The sequence below is a fragment of the Eriocheir sinensis genome, chromosome 36, assembly GCF_024679095.1.
Source record: "Eriocheir sinensis breed Jianghai 21 chromosome 36, ASM2467909v1, whole genome shotgun sequence".
NCBI classification, from domain to species: Eukaryota; Metazoa; Arthropoda; class Malacostraca; order Decapoda; family Varunidae; genus Eriocheir; species Eriocheir sinensis.
The window spans coordinates 14,542,027-14,562,652 of record NC_066544.1 but is presented as its reverse complement, the minus strand read 5'-3'; the positions used below and the strand labels follow the sequence as shown (position 1 = coordinate 14,562,652).

The 20,626-nt window shown below is 44.7% G+C and overlaps 1 protein-coding gene across 1 annotated transcript in view; it reads right to left on the bottom strand.

Moving 5' to 3' along the window:
- LOC127007882 (carotenoid-cleaving dioxygenase, mitochondrial-like) overlaps window positions 1-20,626 on the bottom strand; it is a 51,670-nt gene that overhangs the window by 20,740 nt on the left and 10,304 nt on the right. The window contains exon 2 of the mRNA XM_050879327.1: window positions 2,575-2,708. Within this exon, the coding sequence (XP_050735284.1) occupies window positions 2,575-2,708 (134 nt within the window). The remainder of the gene's footprint in view (window positions 1-2,574; window positions 2,709-20,626) is intronic.

Below are 20,626 nucleotides of genomic sequence, written 5' to 3'. Positions count from 1 at the left end.
GGAAAGGGGGTTGAAGGGGGGAGAGGAGAGTGAAAGGAGGGAGAAGGGGAAAGAGATGGTGAGGGTGAGAGAGGGATGAGGGGTAAAGAGAGGGGGGGAAAAGAGGGGATGAGGGGGAATGATTGAGGTGTGAGGGAAGGGAAAGGGAAATGAAGGGGAAATGAGAGGGGAAAGAGGGGATGAGGGGGAATGATTGAGGTGTGAGGGAAGGGAAAGGGAAATGAAGGGAATGAGAGAGGAGAAAGGGGATGGTGTGGGGAGAGGGAAAAGGTGCGAAGGAGAGGGGATGAAAATGGAAAGGGAAGGGAAGGAAGGGAAGGAAAGGGAAGGAAGGAAGGAAATACGAAGAAAGGGGATGAAAATGGAAAGGGAATGGAAGGGAGGAAGGAAACACGGAGGAAGGGGAAAGGGAAATGGGAGAAAATAAAAGGGGAAAAAAGGGATTGGTAAGGGGAAGGAGAAGAGAAAGGGGAGAAGGAGAGAGAAGAAAAGAAGAGGATAGCGACGAGGAGGTAGAAGGGGAAGAGGAGTAATCGGAGAGAAAAAGGGAGGAAGCGAGGTAACCATTTGACTTCATTTGCGGTTGAGGGAAGAAGAGGGGAGAGGAGGGGAGAAGATGAGGGGAGGGGAGAAGAGAGGAGTAATGGGAGAGAAAGGGAAGCGAGCGAGGTAACCAACTGACTTCTTTTGCGGTTGAGGGAAGAAGAGGGGAGAGGAGGGAAGGGGAGAAGAGGAGGAGGAGGAGGAGGAGGGAGAAGTAGAGAGAGCGGGGAGAGGGAAACTTAACTAGTGGGGAGAAAAGTGGACATGAAGGTGAGAGGGAGAAGAAAGTGGGGCGAGATGAATTAGGGCGAAGGAGGGGAGAGGGGAGAAGAGGAGAGGGAGAAGAGAGAGTTGTGAGAATGGAGAGAATTATGTTTTAATTAAGTAGGAGAGAAAAGTGGATCATTTAAAGTGTAAGGAGAAAGAAATTGGAGCAGGAGAGAAATTGACTTGAGGAGAGGAGAGAAAAGGGAGGAACTGGAGGGAGGGAGGGAAGAGAGAAGAGGAAAGTAAGAGAGAGGAGAGATAAAAGAAAATACAAAGAGGAGGAGAAAGGAAGAAGACAGAATAGAAGAAGCAGAGACGAAAATAACAGACAGACAGACAGACAAGAATTAGGTCATCAAGTGCAGGTGTAAGTGGACGAAGACAAAAAAAAAAGGTGAAGGAATGTACGAGTGAGAGGTAGGCCTAAGGACGTGGGAGATGGGGGAAGGAGGAGGAGGAGGAGGAGGAGGAGGAGGAGGAGGAGGAGGAGGAGGGGGAGAAGGTGAGGGGTTAGATGAAGGGAAGGGAAGGGGATGTGGGATATGGAAGAGAAGGGGACGGAAGGGGAAGAGAATGAGGGGAAGGGAGGAGAGGGAAGGGACTGGGAGGGGAGGGAAGGGAAGGGGAGAAGGGTGGATAGGCAAGTGAAGGGGACAGAAGGGGAGAAGGGAAGAGAGGAAAAAAAAGAAGAAGGGAGGAGATGGGAAGAGAAATAAAAGGAGATATGCAAGAAAAGATAATAGATGAAGAGAAGATGGAAAAGAAGGAGAGGGAAGGGTAGCGAAAGAGGCATAGAAGAAAAGGGGGAGAAGAGAAGAGGGGAGAAGAAGAAGGGGAGAAGAGAATATAATGAGATCCCTTAGGAGTGGGAGAGAGAGATAAGGAAGATGAGGGAAGGAAGGGGAGGGGAGATAAGGGATGAAAGGGGAGGTAAGGGATGGGGAGAGGGGAGTAAGTGACCTACAGACCTCGTGCTCCCTGTGAGGTAGGTGTGAGGGGGCGCAGGTCAGTCTCCCCTCACCCCATCTCCCCTCCCCTCCCCACCTCACTTTCACTCTCAGCAGCCAGCTAGGTCGTAGAGACTAAAATACCTGGGGAAGAGGAGGAGGAGGAGGAGGAGGAGGAGGAGGAGGAGGAGGGGAGGTAAAGGTGGGGAGAAGAGGGATGCTGCTGGTGCGACTTTAAGACCATATTTTTCCTTCCTTTTTCTTCTTCTTTTTCTTTCTTCTTCCTCTTTCTTCTTCTTCTTCTTAGTCTTATTTTTTTTTCATTCTTTTTGTGTTCCTTGTTTATGATTTTAAGATTTAGTATGGGTGATTCTTCTTCTTCTTCTTCTCTTCTTCTTCTCTTCTTCTTTGCTTTCTCTTCTCTTATCTTTTATTTTTATTTTCTTCTTTTCCTTCTCTCTTCTCCCTCCTCCTCCTCCTCCTCTTCCAAACTTATACTCCTACAAACCACTCCACCACTCCCCCTGCCTTCTTCATCCACCCTCCCTTACCCACTCCACCTGCCCATTCATTCCTCTCCACTCCACCCATTCCACCCATCCCCCCTCCACCACACACATATATAACCTAACAAAGCAAGTCCACTACTCCACACCTTCAAACTCCACTCCCACACCCACTCCACCTCTCCACCAACTCCTCCTGAACCCCTATCCCTTATCCCATCCATCCCACACACCAATACCATTCCACTAATCCCCATCCACTCTCCCCTCATCCACCCCTCATCCACCTCTTCCACCGTTCCACCACTGACCTGGCCGCCGTCGATCTGGAATTTGTGCATGATGGCCATTCCGTCGAGCCAGTGGTTGAGCGTGAAGTCTCCGAAGTCAAATTTGCCGGGGCCGACTCTGATGAGGTTCCCCTTGAGCCACGCCGGCCATTCACCTGCGGAAGAAGGAGAAGGGGAGGTTAGGTTGAGTGAGGTCAGGGAAGGGAGGGAGGGAGAAGGAGGAGGTTTGGATAGGTTAGGTTGAGTGAGGTCAGGGAAGGGAGGATTGGGGAGGGAGAAGAAGGAGGTTTGGATAGGTTAGGTTAGGTTAGGTTAGTGAAGGTTCGAGAAGGTTATGCGGGGAAAAGGAGAAGGAAAAGGAAGGACGAGAGGCAGAATGTTCAATTGAATGACGAGAGAAGAAAAGGAGGAGGAGAAGAAGAAGAAGAGGAGAAGAAGAGGAGGAGGAGGAGAACAGTGGGAGATGTCAAGGTGAAGGAGATCCAAATAAGGTTGATGTAGAGAGGAGATTTTTGCCTATCATCACACACACACACACACACACACACACACACACACACACACACACACACACACACACACATAACGGGCAAGCACTCTACACACATGCAAATTGACGTTGTTGTGTTATAACGTAAACAAACAAACAAACACAGAGGAACGTTATATCAACACTAAGAATCGTAAGGCAAACAGGAATTACGTTTTTTTGCATTCTTTATTTACGTGTTTGTTTATTTCCTCTTCTTAAACGGTTAATTCTCCTATCTTTTTTTTTCTTTTTTTTTTCTCTTTTTATTTTCTTATTGCTGATTTCTTGTTTTTTTTTTGTTTGTTTATTTATTTCACGTTTTTCTTTTACTGCATATTATTAAAAGTTTATTATTATTTTTTATCTCCTTACTCTATTATTCTCGTTTTTTTTTATTTTCCTTTTCCTTGACAGTTTTCTTATTTTTTTCCTTTCTTACGGTCTTTCTTTTCTTCTTTTTTTCTTTTTTTTCTTATTTTTCTCCCCTTTCTCAAACCGCTTTTCATTCTTTTAGTTTTTCTCTCTCTTTCCCTTTCTATCTTTCCCTCTTTTATTTTCATTTCTTTTTCCTCAATCCGCTGTTCCTCTTTTCATCTTTTCTTTCTTATAGTTTTTATTTTCATTATTCATTCTTTCCTCTCTCGAATACTTCTTTCTTTCTTCTCCTTTATTTTCTTTTTCCTTCTTTTCATTTCCTTCATAAACAGTTACTCTGAGGCACAAAAAAGAGGAGTCAAGGGGGACGAGTAGGGGAGGAGGAGGAGGAGGAGAAGGAGGAGGAGGAAGAGGAAGAGGGTGATGACATTAAGAACATGACTTGCTGTGGATGACAAGACGAAGTTTGCATAACGGCGGAGGAGTCGTAAAATAGAAAGAAAAAAAGATAATCCTATGAGAGAGAGAGAGAGAGAGAGAGAGAGAGAGAGAGAGAGAGAGAGAGAGAGAGAGAGAGAGAGAGAATGTGACGTCACTCTCAGGTACACGTCAATACGCAAAACACACACACACACACACACACACACACAGGTAAGGTAAGGTTAGGAGTGGCAAGGTTAGGTTAAGTAAAGTTAGGTAAGGTTAGGTAAGGCAAAGTTCGATTAGGTAAGGTAAGGTAAGGTAAGGTAAGGTGACGTCAGGTAAGTAAGGCAAGGTAAGGCATGGTAAAGGCAGGTAAGGTAAGGCAAGGTAAGGTAAGGTAAGGTAAGTTAAGGTACGGTAAGGTAAGGTAAGGTAAGGTAAGGCAAGGTAAGGTATGGTAAGCTGAAATAAGGTAAGGTAAGGTACGATTGGGTGGAGTTATAAAAAAGGAAAGGACTGGCAATGTTCAGTGAGATAAGGTAAGGTAAGGTAAGGTAAGGTAAGGCAAGGCAAGGTAAGGTGACGTCAGGTGGGCGGGCAGGTGAGAAACAGGTGAGCCACGTCATGAGAGGGGCGTTCAAGGTGGAGGGAGATACAGGTTAAGGTAGAGGTAGACGTTTTACTACAGTGCTAATCTCTCTCTCTCTCCTATAATCTCCTTTTTTTTTTCCTTTTTTTCTTTACCTTTTCTCTTTTTATTTTCTATTATTTTATTTTCTCTTCTCTTCTCTTCTCTTATCTCTTCTTCTCTTATCTCCTTTTTCTCTTCTTTTCTTTACTTTTCTCTCCTCTTCTTATTTTCTATTATTTTATTTTATCTTCTCTTCTCACCACGCAAATCTTCCCTCCTTTCCTCTCTAACGAACGCACACACACGCACACACGGACATCCGCCTCACCTCCTTTCCACTCTTCTCCAGGTATTCCCGAGTCACCTGTCTGAGAGGCGCGAGGGTACACGAAACATATAATACTTGAATAAACTCCCGGACCCGCTAAAAAAGAGCATGACCGGCACTGTGTTTGTCATCGCTGCATTTCCACGTTATATTTTCTCTGTAATCGTTTCTCCTCTTAACCCGGTAACCTGAGAGTCCTATAAGTGGTGGAAGGGAGGAAGGTTGAGAGGAAGGATGGGAGGATGGAAGGAAGGATGGGAGGATGGAAGGAAGAATGGGAGGATGAAAGGAAGGATAGGAGGATGGAAGGAAGGATGGGAGGATAGAAGGAAGGATGGGAGGATGGAAGGAAGGAAGGAAGGAAGGATGGGAGGATGGAAGGAAGGATGGATGTGTTTACCTACCCCCCCCCAAAAAAAAAAAAACCTCACCCCTTCATCCCCCCCCCCAAAAAAAAAAAAAAGCGCCACGCCACACATATTAAAACTTGAAACGAAAAAATATAAAATGAAATGACCCCAAAAAAATAAAGTTCGCTAAATGAACCCTTCCAGAATTCACTAACGAGCTTATAATGGCGAATTCTCTTGTTTTTGTTGTTGATGTTGAGAGAGAGAGAGAGAGAGAGAGAGAGCTCGTTGTTACTCTAATTAGACGTAAGCATTAGTCTTAAGTCTGACCAATAAATTCTCTCTCTCTCTCTCTCTCTCATATTTCTTTCCTAAATTTCTCTCCTTCCTCTCCCATATGGCTACTACTACTACTACTACTACTACTACTACTACTACTACCATCACCACCACCACCATGACCACAACCCACACATTCATTCACCACTACCACCACTCCGTCCTAACCTCAGCGGTGAATAAATACATAAGGATGAGCCGCAGAAGGTTTGGGTTGCGTAAGACGACTTTCGGGCGAGTCTTCAGGCGCGTGAGGGAGGAGGGAGGGGAAAGGGGAAGGGTGAGGGGAAGGGATGGGAAGGGTGAGGGGAAGGGGAAGGGTGAGGGGAAGGGATGGGAAGAGTTAGGGATGGGAACGGTGAGGGGAAGGGATGGGAAACATGGAAACATGGAAACATGGAAATGCAGGCAACAGAAAGCCTATTGGCTCATTACGAGGTCGCCCGCTTGGGTGATTTAATCTGCTCGACCGCCACTTGGGGCTTGGTGAGCAGATGAAGCACCTTGATATTGGGGAGCAGATGGAAGCCCCTCGTTATTCAGGGTGAGGGGAAGGGATGGGAAGGGTGAGGAAGGGGGAACGGTGAGGGGAAGGGATGGGAAGGGTGAGGGGAAGGGATGGGAAGGGTGAGGAAAGGGGAACGGTGAGGGGAAGGGATGGGAAGAGGAAGGGAGGGGGATGAGACCTTGGTAGTGGTTTTGGTTGTTGGTGTAGTAGTAGTAGTAGTAGTAGTAGTAGTAGAAAATAACAATTGTAGTGGTAGCAGTAACAATAGTAGTAGTAGTAGCGGTAACGATGGTGGTAGTAGTGGTAGTAGTAGTAGTAGTAGTAGTAGTAGTAGTAGTATTTTTAAAAATCAAAGTAGGACAAAAAGGAGGATAATAAAAGAATAAAGGAAAATAATAAAGGAAAAAGAAAAAGAAAAACAGCAGTATCAAAAGAAATAGTAGTAGTAGTAGTAGTAGTAGTAGTAGTAGTAGTAGTAGTAGTAGTAGTAGAAATAGTAGTAGTAACAGTAGTCGTCGCAGCGGTGAATGTCAGAAGTAGAACAGGTTTGGCAGAGCATCGCCGCCGCCACTCCGTCTAGTACTCCATTCTCCTACTGACGTGTTCTGGGCTTGTCTTCCCGCGGGCGAGCGTTGCGTCAAGGGATTGGTTTTGGCGTCATTTTTCCTCCATAGCAACCTTCTCTCGCTTTCTCTTTATCCTTCTTAAACATAAACGTTCTCTTTCGTGTCTCGTCTCGTTTATTTTTCATCTTTAGTCTGTCCTTTCTTTTGTATGACTCACGGGAAAAGGAGAAGGGAAGGAAGGAAGGAAGGAAGGAAGGAAGGAACGGAAGATGAAATATATGTTAGGAGGAAATAAAAAATGATAGTGATAGGAAGGGTAGAGAGGGAAGAGAAAAATATTCCATACAGAGAAAAAACAAAAGGAATGAACGAAGAAGAAGAGGATAAAGAAAAAAGGTGGAAAATGGGAGGTAAAAAAGAGGGAATAGGAAGAGAAAAGTAGAAAGAAATTAAGAAGAGGGTAGGAAGGAAAGAAGGTGGAAAAATGAAGGAGAAAAAGGGGAACAGATAAGGAGGGGAAGGAGGAAAGGAAGACAAGAAAAGGAGAATAGGAAGATGGAATAATGGATAAGGAAAAAATAGTCAGATAAAGGAAGGAAGAAATAAATAAATAAATAAAGAAAGAAAGAAAGAAAGAAAGAAAGAAAGAAAGAAAGAAAGGAAGGAAGGAAGAAAGGAAGGAAGAAAGGAAGAAAAGAAAGTAGCACAGGAAGAAAGTGGAATACAGAGGAGGAGAAAAAGAGGAACAGACAGACAGACAGACAGAGAGAGGAAAGGTCAAGCTATTTTGGGAACTGGTGTTGTTCTTGTTGTTCTTTTTGTTCTCTCTCAAGGTGAACAGAGTAAAGTTATTGCCTCACCTGTTTGCTCTCTCTCTCTCTCTCTCTCTCTCTCCCAACATCCGCACACCTGTAATTTACCTTCATTTACCTTCTAATTAGCCTCCACACACCTGTATTCCACCTCTTACCTCCTCCTATCCCCCCCCCCCACTCTCTTCCACCTGTGTTTTACCTTCTCTTGTCTTCGTTGCTCCTCTCACCTTCGTTTCCTTCCTCTAATCAGCCTTCAGACACCTGTATTCCACATTTTATACCTTCAACTTCACTCTACGTTTCACCTGAGCGAGTCAAGCATCCACCTTCGTTTTCTCCTTCTAATCAACCTCAAAACACCTGCAATCCACTTTTTGCCTCCTACTCTTAACCTCCAGACACCTGCATTCCACCTTCTACCTCCTCCTGCTTCACTCCATGTTCCACCTGAGCAAGTCCAGCCCCGCACACTTGTATCTCACCTGCCTGTGCACCTGACCCACCGACCCCAATCTCTCCTGCCGCGCTGTGATGGCAACAACGCGGCGGGACCTCAGTCGGTGGTCACTCGCTATCTGACGGGGGAGGGAGGGGGAAGAAGGGGGAGGATTGGAAGGGGGAGACGGGAGAGGGCCGAGAAAGAAGAGGGGGGATTGGAGAGAGACAAATTTGAGGGGGATTGGAGGGAAGCAGACGGGAGGGAAATTTGAAAGGGGGCAGACAAGGGGGAAATTTGAAAGGGGGCAGACAAGGGTGGGGGGATTGGAGGGGGGCGAGAAAGAAGAGGGAGACAAATTGAAGGGGGATTGGAGGGAAGCAGACGGGAGGAAAATTTGGAGGGGGTCAGACAAGGGTGGGGGGATTGGAGGGGGGCGAGAAAGAAGAGGGGGGATTGGAGGGAGACAAATTGAAGGGGGATTGGAGGGAAGCAGACGGGAGGAAAATTTGGAGGGGGTCAGACAAGGGTGGGGGATTGGAAGGGAGGCAGAGGAGAGGAGGATTGGAGGGGGAGGGCAGGGTCATGGATGGTTGTATGGGCACTAAGGGACATATTATACGGTATGACCTTTTGGTACGGTTGGGTCCGCTGAAGGAGGGGGTGCCGGAGGGGGTGAAGGGGTATGGGTATTTGTATGGGCACTGACTCGAAGGGGCATGGTACACTGTATGGCCTATTTGGATTGTTTGTAAGGGATTTTTGTTTCGCTCTTTGCCCTAATATAAACAAACAGAAAGCTAACATAAGGCTAAACTAACTTCATCCGATTCGTAAGACTTTCTGTACGTTTTTCTTTCAATCTTTCAATATTGTAATTCGTACGTGGCTTCCGTCATCCTCCCCTTCTCTCCTCCCTCTCTCCCTCCCTCTATCTTCTCCTCGTCTTCCCCTCTTCATATACTAACACAAACTAACATAAACTAGTGACTAATTAACATAAACTGATAACTAATAAACTAACATTAACTATTTTAAACTAACATACTAGCAACTTGTACCTGTCTTTTATATGTGGGGCGGGTGTCATTCTGTATCCTTTGTATTTTTTTCCCCTTGAGCTGTCTTGTACTTTGCCGTGAGAAAATATAAGTAATGAATGACGTTTTTTTTGTGGTTTGTCTTTACTTTTTAATTTACTCCTTTACTTCTTTACTTAACTCCTTTACTTTACCTACTACTTCTTTACTTCTTTACTTAACTCCTTTACTTAACTCCTTTACTTTACTCCTTTACTTTACTCCTTTACTTAACTCCTTTACTTAACTCCTTTACTTTACTTCTTTACTTCTTTACTCCTTTACTTCTCTCCTTTACTTTACTCCTTTACTCCTTTACTTCTTTACTCCTTGTCGCTCAGCCATCTTTTAACGCTTAGAAATATGCCGTTCGGAAATTCATATCTTGAGCGGCATTGAAAAACAGAGAGAAGAGACGCAGTGACTTTCTATCCATAGTAACACACACACACACACACACACACACACACACACACAAGGAGAACAGCTCAATCTCGCCAGCTTTTTTATGGTACTATTTAGAAGCTTCCTGTTTAATCTAGGTAGCAGAGATAAGGACCGAGTAAACAGACAATTAGCGGCACAAAAAGGGCAGCGCAGGACAAAAAAAATGATCGTTAAACTTCACTGACCTACATCAAGACTAACAGGAGGGAAATGGTTCGATGCTCACACTTCTAAGGTCAAGCAAGGGGAGGTAGAGGCTAAGTTGACCCAAAATTAGTAATATAATACAAAAACCTCCACCAAAGCCTTGTCAAACTATCACCAGGCTTATAACACTACCCATGGCCATTCTAACACAACCTCCACCAAAGCCTTGTCAAACTATCACCAGGCTTATAACACTACCCATGGACATTCTAACACAGTCTCCACTGCTTCGTTTGACTCGCTTTCTTTGCCTTACCAGCTAATGGATAACAACAAAAAACAACAACAAGAACCCTCAATTACCCTCTCATAAATACCACCACCTCCACACAGACGCAGACACATACATCGGCGGCTACAGCGACCTACATCCCGCCTCATACACGGATTAATGCCAAGGCCGCACACACGCCTCCCGTCGCCTCAGGTCCGAAGTGGAAGAGGCGGCCCAGTTCTTCGAGAGCAGTGCCGTCGACGCTCACGAGGCCGCCTAAAAGGAACCAAGGCTGTCTGCGAGGAGGCCTATCTAGCTGCCTAAATGCCAACCTGAATACACGTGCGCGGGGCCACACATGACCTGACCCCTTCCCTCTCTCCCTGGTGGTGGTGATGGTCAAGACGCGGGGGAGAAGGACGGAGAGTTCCTTCCTTTATCGCGAGAAATAGATAACGAAACAGAGAACGATAACAGATATATATAATAGATAATATAATGATAGATAATAGACAACAGATAGATAACAGAAGGGAATGGAGAATAGAGAACGATCAGAGAAAAATGGTGATGTTCTGAGAGAAATATTGATTTTGAGAATATGTTAATGTTAAGAGACCTGCCATTATTTAATTAACCGATTATTATTATTATTATTATTATTATTATTATTATTATTATTATTATTATTATTATTATTATTATTATCATTATTATTAAGTCTTACTAATCGGATGAAGGAGGAAAAAAATAAATAGGTTAAGAAAAAATTATAATGTACAGGAAAGTTTTTCGTCATGAGTCACGGCCATAAAACAGTGTAGTAATGATCTTGACATTCTCTCTCTCTCTCTCTCTCTCTCTCTCTCTCTCTCTCTCTCTCTCTCTCTCTCTCTCGCCGTATCCCTTTTCTCTCTTTTTCTTTCTTCCATAAAATCTGTTCACATATATTTATTTCGCTTTTCTTTTTCTCTTCTTTTCTCTTCTCATCATTTCATTCTTCCAGCTTTTCAATTTTTTTTCGTCTCATTTACTTCTCTCTTGTCTTCTTTTCTTCTCTTTTTGTATTCAGTTAATTTTCATCTTCTTTTCTTTGTCTTTCAACCTTATTTCTTTCTCTTTCGTAGATTCGTAGACATAAAGCATTTCGCCTCCTTCACAAGCGCATCCCGAACGAAGACTTTTCACACACACACACACACACACACACACACACACACACACACACACACACACACACACACACACACACACACACACACACCTGGCTGCCTTCCAATCAACCTGGCGTTACCTGTATGCTTGCGACGAACTTCACCTGACTCACATCCCCCCCACCTCACCGCCCCCCCGCCCTCTCCCCCCCCCCCTGTACCTGCTGACTCTTTGCCCCCCTCGTCTCTATCACCATCAGGAAAAACCAATGCAAATAGATCTGTTCGTAACCTTTGGAAAAACCGTCACTAGAAATGTTTGTTGAAGTGTGTGTGCGTGTGTGTGTGTGTGGGGGGGGGGAGGGGGGGTAGACGGAGGGGGAAGTAAGGGAAAGATTAAGAGTAGGAAAAGAGGGGAAGGAGGTGAGTGGGATGTGGGGGAGGAATAGAAGGGGAAGGAAGAGTGGAGGAGAAGGATGAAGGGGAGAAGAGGGAAGTTAGATGAAGGGGGAGAATATGAGGAAGGGAAAGGAAGAATAAGGAAGGAAAGAGTGGAATAGAAAGAAAAGAGAGAGAGAGGGAGGGGAAGATTTGTGAAGAAAGAAGGGGGGAGGAGTGGGGAAGATTGAGGATGGAGGAAGGGAGGAAGAAGGCTGACGGAGGAAGAGGGGAAGAAGAGGAGAAGATAAAAGGGAGGAAGAGTGGGAGGAGATAAAGAGGGTAGAGCGAGGGGAGGGATAAATGGGTAAAAATGGGAAGGAAGGAGGTAGAAGAGAGGGGGAGAATGAAAGGGAAGGGGAGGGGAAGGAGGGAGGAAGGGAAGGATAAAAGGTGAGGAAGGAGTGCCGGAGTTTTGCGTACAGGTGTTAATTAATTAGTATCAGGTGATCTCTCTCTCTCTCTCTCTCTCTCTCTCTCTCTCTCTCTCTCACCAGGAAGACTTTAAGAGAGGGAAGAAGAGCTACAAAAACAGCACTTCAGGACTTGACAAGGACACACACACACACACACACACACACACACACACACACACACACACACACACACACACACACACAGAGAGAGAGAGAGAGAGAGAGAGAGAGAGAGAGAGAGAGAGAGAGAGAGAGAGAGAGAGAGAGAGAGAGAGAGAGAGAGAGAGAGAGAGAGAGAGAGAGAGAGAGAGAGAGAGATAGAGAGAGAGAGAGAATAAAAGTATGCTATGAAAAGCGAAAGTGGAGGAACCAGAAGAAAACGAGAAGAAGAAGAAGAAGAAGAAGAAGAAGAAGAAGAAGAAGAAGAAGAAGAAGAAGAAGAAGAAGAAGAAGAAGAAGAAGAAGAAGAAGAAGAAGAAGAAGAAGAAGAAGAAACGTAAAAGTAAAAACCAACAAATAATCAAAGAAAAAAAAACTAAATCAAGGAGAAAGAGGAACAAGGAGAACAAGAGGAAAAAACCTTCTTTATATCTAAGTTAACCATGACCAAGATAGAGACAAGAGAAGTGGAAGAGGAAGAGGAAGAGGGAGAGTAACAAGAGGAGGAGGAGGAGGAGGAGGAGGAGGAGGAGGAGGAGGAGGAAGAACAATGATTCAGGTCAGAGAGGAAATGAGAGGAGGAAAAATGAACAATAATGATGGGAAGAAGAAGAAGAAGAAGAAGTAGAAGAAGAGGAAGATGATGATGATGATGATGAAGAAGAACAAGAACAAGAACAAAAGGAGCAAAAAAAAGAAGAAAAAAAAAAGAAGAAAAAGAAAAAGAAGAACATGAAGAAGAACAAGAAGAAGAAGAAGAATATGAAGAAAGCAAAAAGAGCTCATCAAAACCCACAAGAAGACAAAACTGAAGAGGAAGAGGAAGAGGAAGAAGACGAAGAGGAGAAAGAACAAGAATAATAAAACGGAGAGAAAGAGGAAGAGGAAGAGGAACACGACTTAACTAGATAGGCAGGCAGGACAAAACACACACACACACACACACACACACACACACACACACACACACACACACACACACACACACACACACACACACAGCAAGACCTTCACAATAGCAGCGGCGTTGTGCAAGTCAATTCGATTCTCGTAAGACCACTGAGCAAACAGGAGGAGGAGGAGGAGGAGGAGGAGGAGGAGGAGGAGGAGGGGCAGAGAGAAGAGGAAATAGAGTAGGAAGTAGAAGGAGGGAAGTAGAGAGAAAGAAAAACAGAGATGATAGGCACTTGAAAAGGAGGAAGAGGAGGAAAAGGTACAATAGAGGAGGAAGGGGAAGGGTCAAGGAGGAGGAGGAGGAGGAGGAGGAGGAAGGGTCAAGGAGGAGGAGGAGGAGGAGAAGGACGAGGACGAGGAGGAGATGAGTGTTTGGTCAATTTGTGGATCAGGTCAACAGGAAGAACCAGGAGGAAGAGGAGGAGGAAGAAGAAGAAGAAGTAGAAGAAGAAAGGGAAGAACAAGACGAACAGTAAGAAGATGATGAAAAAGAAAAAGATATCCAGTTTCAACGCCTCCACGCCGCTCCTTTTCCTCTCCCTCTCCTCCTCCTCCTCCTCCTCCTCTTCCTCCAGTTCATTTCACTCCGCCACGTCCTCGGCACCTCCCTTTTCCCTCCCTTCTACCACTTCCTCTACGCCTCAAGTCCCTTCAAGGTCGGTTTAGCACACTTCACTGAGTACACCTGCCCTTACCTGCCCTTGTCTGATGCACCGCCTTTTGCCTAGACGTTCCCCTTCCCTTTCTCTTCCCTTCTTTACCTGTCTCTCTCGTTCGCTCTTTCTGTATCATCTTCTTGCCTTCTTGTCGTCTGTTCCCTCTTTTGTCTCACTCTATTTCCCTCTCTACCTTTGTTCCCCATCCCCTTCTCTTCCTTTCTTTACCTGTCTCTCTCGTTCGCTCTTTCTGTATCATCTTCTTCCCTTCCTATCTTCTGTTCCCTCTTTTTTGTGTTTATTTCCTTCTCTACCTTCCTTTGTTCCCCATCCCCTTCTCTTCCTTTCTTTACCTGTCTCTCGTTCGCTCTTTCTGTATCATCTTCTTCCCTTCCTGTCGTCTGTTCCCTTTTTTGTCTCACTTTATTTCCCTCTCTACCTTCTCCGTCTCCTCCCATCTACCTCTAAGTCTCTTCCTCCAACCCACACTCTCCTTGTTTACCTCCTGCAACGCCTTCTCTTCCCCACCTCCTCCTCCTCTTCCTCCCTTAAAACCTGGCTCTTATCAGCAACCTTTCCTCCTCCTCCTCCAATTCCAACTCCTCTCCTTCTCTCAATCTCCTTTTCTCTCCATTTTAACTCCACTTTCCGCTGTCGACATCAATTTTTCTCCTCCTTCATCTTTCTCTCGCCTAATAAGACAAAAAGATAGACAGACAAACAGACGGACAGACACGGACAGACAAACACTTAGACTTAGAGAGGTTAAGGAAATGTATTAGAACTGAACGGCAAGAATTTATAGCAACACAAAAACACCCACACACAAACATACAAAAACACACCCACCCACACGCCAGGTACACACGCCCCTTCACCTGTCCCTTTTACATGTGCTTATCCTTCCATCCTTTCACCCGGGCCACCTGAGGGCGAGGCGAGGCTCCAGGTGAGAACAGGTAAGGAAGGGAGGCAGGTTGGGAGCGAAGATTGAGAGTAGGAAGAAAAAGGCAAGTAAGGGATGGGAAGTGAATAGAAAAGGAAGAAAGATGAGGAAAAGGGAACATAATGAAGGGGAAACGAAGGGGAAAAGAGAGAAATGGTAAGGAAGAGAGGCAGAGTGAGAACGAAGATTGGGAACAGGAAGAAATGCATATAAGGAAGAGAAGAGGAAATAAGAAAGAGAGAGATGAGAAGAAAGAGAAGGGAGAGGAGAAGAGAATGAGAGTAGGGAAGAATGGGAGGAAGACTGGGGATAAAAAAAAGATACATGAAAAGAAGAGAGGAGAAGAGAAAAGGGAGAAAGATGGGGAAATAGGAACAGCTTGAAGGATGAGGGAAAAAAGAAGAGGAAGAAAGTAGGAAAGAAGTGGAAGAGGCAGGTCAGGGAGGAAGGTGAAGAGAGGAGGAAAAAGTGAGGAAAATGGAAAGACTTGAAAGGTGAGGAGAAATATGAGAAGGGGAGGAAGGTTTTCAGGAGGAGGAGGAAGATTAGGAGCAGGAAGTGATGTAGGTCAGGGAGGGAAGGGGAGAGAAAAGGAAGAGGGGAGGAAAATGAAAGGGATTAAGAGGAAGGTGAGAGAAAAAGGACAAAGGTAGAAGGAAAATGAAGAAGGAAAAAAACACGACAAAAGGGAAAGAGAAGAAGAAAGGGGAAGAGAAAGAAGAGTATTAGGTAAAGAGAAAAGAAGAGGAAGGGAATAAAAGGGGAAAAGAGGTAAGAGGAATGAATAAAGAAAAGTAAATAAGAAAAAAATAAAGGGAAAAAAAGGAAAATGAGAATTGAAAACAAGGAAAAAAGGGGAACGAATGAAATTTTAGACGCGTGAGAAAAAAAAAAACAGGTAGAAAAAAAGTAACATGAATAAGGAACAAACAAAAAAACAAGAACAAAAGAAAGTGTGAAAGGAGGAAAAGGGAAAAGAAAAACAGAGAGGAAACAAACAAAAACAAAAAAACAAGGAAAAAAACAGGACGAAAGAAATAGCACACACACACACACACACACACACACACACACACACACACACACACACACACACACACACACACACACAGCCGTATTTCGTTATAGAAGTTTACCCAATAACTGCACATTGTAAAACTCCAAACATAAGCAACAAACAAACAAACAAACAAACACACAAAGAGTTACGTATTACACCAACCAATAAAAAAACACAGTCACGCACGTATGAACACACACACACACACACACACACACACACACACACACACACACAGTTATGGGTGATTGTTCTCTTTTTCCGCTTGTGTGTGTGTGTGTGTGTGTGTGTGTGTGTGTGTGTGTGTGTGTGTGTGTGTGTGTGTGTGTGTGTGTGTCACCTCCTCTTCCTCCTCATTTCTTCTCCTCTCCTTCCTCTTCTCCTCCTTCTCCTTCTCTTCATCCTCTTCCTCCTCCTCCTCCTCCTCCCTTTCGTGGTTACAATTAATTTATGTGAGAAAAAAGAAACACAATACTTCCATTTGAGAGAGAGAGAGAGAGAGAGAGAGAGAGAGAGAGAGAGAGAGAATGTTTACTACCAGCCGCCCACGTGCGTTTAAGTCCCGCCCATTAACCTGTGTGTGTGTGTGTGTGTGTGTGTGTGTGTGTGTGTGTGTGTGTGTGTGTGTGTGTGTGTGTGTGTGTGTGTGTTCTCTCTCTCTCTCTCTCTCTCTCTCTCTCTCTCTCTCTCTCTCTCTCTCTCTCTCTCTCTCTCTCTCTCTCTCTCTCTCTCTCTCTCTCTCTCTCTCTCTCATTTCTTGCATTATTTCGCATTTTTCTCATTTTTTTCTTTCGTTTTAAATTAATTTCCTGTTTTTTTTTATTCTTTCCTGTAACTCGTTCTCTCTCTCTCTTTCTCTCTCTCTCTCTCTCTCTTCTTGCATTATTTCGTTTTTCTCATTTTTTCTTTCGTTTTAAATTATTTTCCTGTTTTTTTTATTCTTTCCTGTAACTCTCTCTCTCTCTCTTTTCCGCCCAGCCACCTAAGCACATTCTTTTATTATGATTAAGCCTGACATTATTATTTTTTTTATTTCTTACGTCACCTTCTTAACCTTGCTCACTCCCTTCCTAGAATCCTCCCTCCCTTTCTCTCCATCCCTCCCTCCATTCTCTCTCTCTCTTCCTTCCTCCATTCTCCTCTCACGCCCTGGATTCTACTTCCGACATATACACATTTTTACGGTGTCTGTCTGTGTGTGTGTGTGTGTGTGTGTGTGTGTGTGTGTGTGTGTGTGTGTGTGTGTGTGTGTTACTGTTACTTTCACGCTCGTTTTCCTTTACGTTCTTCTTGCTTCTTGTTGCTGTGTTTAAGGGAAGGTCGTTTGTCATAGGAAACTGAGGAAGGAAAATGTATAGACGAGATCCGAATGTTTTTATCTTATGCAACCCAGCCCTTCCCTTTTGCTTAGTTCCCCCCTCGTCCTCTTCCTCCTTTCCTTTATTCTACTTTACTGTCTTCCTTTTCCTCCCCCTCCACAGTTACTCTCTCCTCTTCCTCCTCTTTTTCCTTCTTTTCTCTCTAATGCACTATCTTTCTCTCTCTCTCTTTCTCTTTATCTTCCATCACCTCTCCTCACTCTCCTCTTCCTCCTTTCCTTATCTCTAATTCACTATCTTCCTCCACCTGCTCCTTCTCCTTATTTTAACTCTCTTCTTTTCCATCACTTCCTCTTCCTCCTTTACTCTCCTTCGCTGTCTTTCCTCTCCTCTTCCTCCTCTTCCTCTTTCTCCTCCTTCTTTTCTCTAATGGACTATCCTCCTTCACCTACTTATTCTCTTCATTTTAACTCTCTTCTCTTCCATCATCATCTCCTCCTCCTCTTCCTCCTCCGCCTTGTTCTTCCTACTACTACTACTACTACTACTACTACTACTACTACTACCCCTTCTCACCTTACCTGTTCAAGTTAAATGTACAGATCCTTACTTTCACGCACCTGGTTCGAGAGAGAGAGAGAGAGAGAGAGAGAGAGAGAGAGAGAGAGAGAGAGAGAGAGAGAGAGAGAGAGAGAGAGAGAGAGAGAGAGAGAGAGAGAGAGAGAGAGAGAGAGAGAGAGAACAGGAAATAAGGTCACCTGAGACTATTTGACCTTGTGTTCTTTGATGACTTTTTCCACTCAGGTCATGACCACCACCATCACCACCACCACCATTACCACCATCACCACCACCACCACCACCACCACCATCGCCACCACCACCACCACCACCTACATAGTCCTACTTCCTGTTACCTCCCTCCCTTCCTCCTCCTCCTCCTCCTCCTCCTCCTTTCTCTTCCTTCCTTGTACTTCCTACCTGCCCCTCCCTTCCTTCCTTCCTTCCTTCCTTCCTTCCTGCATTTTCTCCTCCGGCGTGTGTGTGTGTGTGTGTGTGTGTGTGTGTGTGTGTGTGTGTGTGTGTGTGTGTGTGTGTGTGTGTGTGTGTGTGTGTGTGTGTGTGTGTGTTTTCTTGCATCACTGGCGCCATCCCTCAAGTCTTTTGTAATAATATTGTAAAACGAAGAACGTGTGTATGTGTGTATGTATGTATGTATGTATGAATGTATGTATGAATGTATGAATCTGTGTATGTGAATATGAATAAATTAGTGAATGTGTTTGTGTGTTTGTGTTAGTGTGTGTGTGTGTGTGTGTGTGTGTGTGTGTGTGTGTGTGTGTGTGTGTTTGTACGTTCGTCTGTGCGTCATTGCCATTCATCTTTCCGCGTTGCATAATGGAGAAATATGACGAGGGGAGGAGAACCACGTGGATCTCTCTCTCTCTCTCTCTCTCTCTCTCTCTCTCTCTATCTACCTATCCTTCTCTTCTCTACCTGCTGCAATACCATCATCTCCTCCTCCTCCTCCTCCTCCTCCTCCTCCTCCTCCTCAACCTCTGGACAGATACATTAACATTCTACCCACGTTGCTGTCTTCCTCTCACCCTCGCCTGAACCATGGCATTAGTCTCTCTCTCTCTCTCTCTCTCTCTCTCTCTCTCTCTCTCTCTCTCTCTCTCTCTCTCTCTCTCTCTCTCTCTCTCTCTCTCTCTCTCTCAAAAAAAAAAAAGCATCGAGTACCCATTAACTAGCTTAGAGGAGGAGGAGGAGGAGGAGGAGAAGGAGGTCAAGTAGGAGGGAAATGAAAGGAAAACGAATGAGCCAACCGGAGAAGTGACGATATGCGGGGAGAAGGAAGTGGTTGAGGAGGAGGAGGAGGAGGAGGAGGAGAAGGAAGAGGAGGAAACGTTATATTATATTGCATCAACTAGGACGGATGAGATGAAAGGAGGAAGAGAAGAACAGAAAGGAGGCGAAAGGAATGAAGGAAAAGGAGGATGAAGGAAGAGAGGAACGATATTGGAAAGGAAGAGAAAGAGGAAGAAGAGAGGAGATAAAAGGAGGATGAAGGAAGAGAGGAACGCTATGGGAAAGGAAGAGAAAAAGAGGAAGTAGAGAAGAGAGAAAAGGATGATGAAGGAAGAGAGGAAGGATATCGGAAAGGAAGAGAAAGAGGAAGAAGAGAGAAGAGAAGATTAAGAAGAGGATGGTATAAGCGAGAAACTTGAGATTGATGAGTACAGAACAAAAAGGAGAAAGAAAAGAGCTGCTATATCTCTCTTATCTACTAATCTCTCCCTCTCCCTATCTCCTCCTTTTCCTCCTCTCCTTCTATCTCTTTCTCTCCCACACCCAATCGCCTATGAATGACACAAACCCCTTCTTCCCTCTCCTCCCCCTTCCTCCACCCATAAGTGGCTATTACACTGGGCAAATTTTCCGTGGATCTTCAGTCAAACCACGATTTCTGCTAGCGTGGTTCTCATTTGTCTCTTGTTATTGCTGATGATAATGATGGTGAGTAATAGCGTCGTCCTTCAGTGAAATCTTCCGTAGCTCTGGAAGATCGTGGACACGTCAGAAAACCACGGAAATATAAGAACCACACCCAATCACACACTTATGAATGACACAAACCCCTTTCTTCCCTCTCTTCCCCTTTCCTCCACCCGTACTAACACACACAACCGCGTTCCAGCTCCCCCCCGGGCGGCGAGCAAGGCGTGTCGCGTCAGCTGATCAACCGTAAACAATTGGAGCGTTGCGTCATTGGCGACTCGAGCGACCGACCACCGCAGACCCAACCAGACGGACCGAGGAAGGGAGCGGCGGTGAGGCCCAGACGAGGGTGACACAAGTACGGAAGGAGTGTTGTAGTCACCCAAAATAGAGTATCATTTACGTGTTAACAGGAAACAAGTGGAAATAGGTGAGACAAGCGCTTAATCGATGTACGAGATCAATATATGGAGCGAGATGAGAACGTGTGTGGTGAGACAAGTCCTTAAGAAGTCTTGTTCATAATAAGAACTAAAAAGCGGGAAAAAGCAAAATTGGGAGTAGGTTTGGTTCTTAAATGGTGAGAAATCAATGCTAGAAACCAACACCGGGAATAAAAAAAACAGAAGGGAGTAAGATAGGTACTTGAAACGCAAAAAGGAACAATATCGCAGCTTGCTTAAATACAAACGGAAAAGGGTGATCAGTCTTAGGCTCATATTCTTAAACATATCGGCGCTCAAGTACACATATATGACAATGATTTCGTAGGCATTTTGGGCATTTTCAGAGGTAGTTTCTTCTGTACCATGAACCTAAAAGTACATTCATTACAACCCGACTAATCTCCTATTTGACCTTTGGAAATAGTTAACATGAGAGGCAGAGATGTTTAATAATACCGACCTTAGTATCGCGGCCCTCTAGGGAGATAGATACCTAGTTAAACGGCATCAAAATCACCCAAAACAAATCAAACCTTAGCTTTCACAGAGTATGAGACAGCAGATGGAACGAGTTGATGGACAGAATAAGCCACGGGTCAACAGAAGACGATAAGGGCCGGAGGAGTTGAGATGCCTACTTGACCGGTGTTGAAATTACCCTAAACAGAGCATAGTATTTTTAGCTGTCAGAAGGGGTAGGAGACAGGGCTAGACAGGAGACTTAATCCCAATGAGTAAAGGACGATGGAGGCCAACAGCACTATACCAAATGC